Source organism: Nerophis ophidion, linkage group LG26, assembly GCF_033978795.1.
Source record: "Nerophis ophidion isolate RoL-2023_Sa linkage group LG26, RoL_Noph_v1.0, whole genome shotgun sequence".
NCBI lineage: Eukaryota > Metazoa > Chordata > Actinopteri > Syngnathiformes > Syngnathidae > Nerophis > Nerophis ophidion.
The window spans coordinates 11,486,320-11,487,601 of record NC_084636.1 but is presented as its reverse complement, the minus strand read 5'-3'; the positions used below and the strand labels follow the sequence as shown (position 1 = coordinate 11,487,601).

Genomic DNA, 1,282 nt, shown 5'->3' with positions numbered 1-1,282 from the left:
CCAATCACCTGCCAGCTGTGCTATGAGGCCGGTCCTTCCGCGGCAGGCCCGCAGACCACGCCCCCTTCCACACTAACCTAAAAACAACAGCACTGGAAGGAGCATAATATGACAAGAGAATATGAATACTTTTAGATATTTAGGGGGGGAAAAAATACTTGTATCTTTAATTATGACTTCTGGTTATGTCAGGCCAGCAGAGAATGCCTTGCTGGCCCTGACGGTTAATATGGTTAATATCCTGTAAAGACTTGTATGATACAAAGTTTTGTCTGGGAATATTGTGTCTGAATTCCAGAAAAATTACAGATTTTTCTCATAAAATTCTGTCTTTTTCTTGAAATTTGTTGTGACCCTAAGACTCCCTCTTTAAGACCCATGGCCAGTTACCTTCGTTTTTTTTCTACGACATATACAGTACCTTTCAAAATAAATATGATTCTTGTTTGGACATGACATAAATGAACCGTTAAAATGTGAAAAAAGATATGTCAGTTTTGCAACCAATAGCTGGCATGAAACATTACTGATTGGCTCCTTATCAAAATCAGTGCTTTCCTTGATTAAGCGTTCAACTGCTTGCTTGTTAATTCGACTAGATCAAAAAAAAAAAAGAAGCCCGTTGCTTGGAATACTTCACCCTGTTAAGATAGCTCCTCGTCTCCTGGACCAGTTCCTTGATTCTGTTGATGTTTTCTGTCATGTTGCCACTAGGAGGCCACTTATCTCTGAGGGCCTCCACCTGGGCGAGCTTGGCTCCCACCAGCGGGAGCGCTTTGTCCAAGCTCCTCACTGAAACACACCAATAGTTTATTTAGGGTATGTTCATCAAGAAAAGAACCATCTTTGGTAACAAAAAATTAGGACACCCCCTGGGGTCTATGGTGCTCTGTAAGGTGTGACGCTTGGTTGGCATTGTGGTGAGGCGGGTGCGTTCTCTCGTTGATGCAGTCGGATAAGACACAGCGTAAAGGTAAGAATGCTGATTTATTTATCACTAAGGAACAAACTAAGAACAGAATTACTTGCACAAAGGCACTAACAACAAAAGCAACGTAACTAGCATGTGAGCTAGAAAGAACTAAGGACGCTAGCATGTGAGCTAGGGAAATAAACAAAGGAAGGAATAGCGTGGAAGCTAACGAGTTCAAAAAGTATCTACCACAAGCAGGGATGACGACGTCACCTGTTGCATCAAAAGCTAATTAGACTGCGAGGACGAATGACAAACAAGGGCAGGCTTACATAGATGGGATAATCAAAAGACAGGTGCACGTGAAAG

General features: G+C 42.2%; 1 protein-coding gene across 1 annotated transcript in view; it reads right to left on the bottom strand.

Moving 5' to 3' along the window:
• The window catches only part of LOC133543294 (laminin subunit alpha-3-like), an 11,313-nt gene extending 10,397 nt beyond the window's left edge, over nucleotides 1-916 (bottom strand). Inside the window, exons 1-2 of the mRNA XM_061887779.1 lie at nucleotides 904-916; nucleotides 641-792 (exon numbers count right to left, since the gene is read on the bottom strand). Of these exons, the coding sequence (XP_061743763.1) occupies nucleotides 641-792; nucleotides 904-916 (165 nt within the window). The remainder of the gene's footprint in view (nucleotides 1-640; nucleotides 793-903) is intronic.
• Between the last annotated feature and the right edge of the window lie 366 nt (nucleotides 917-1,282).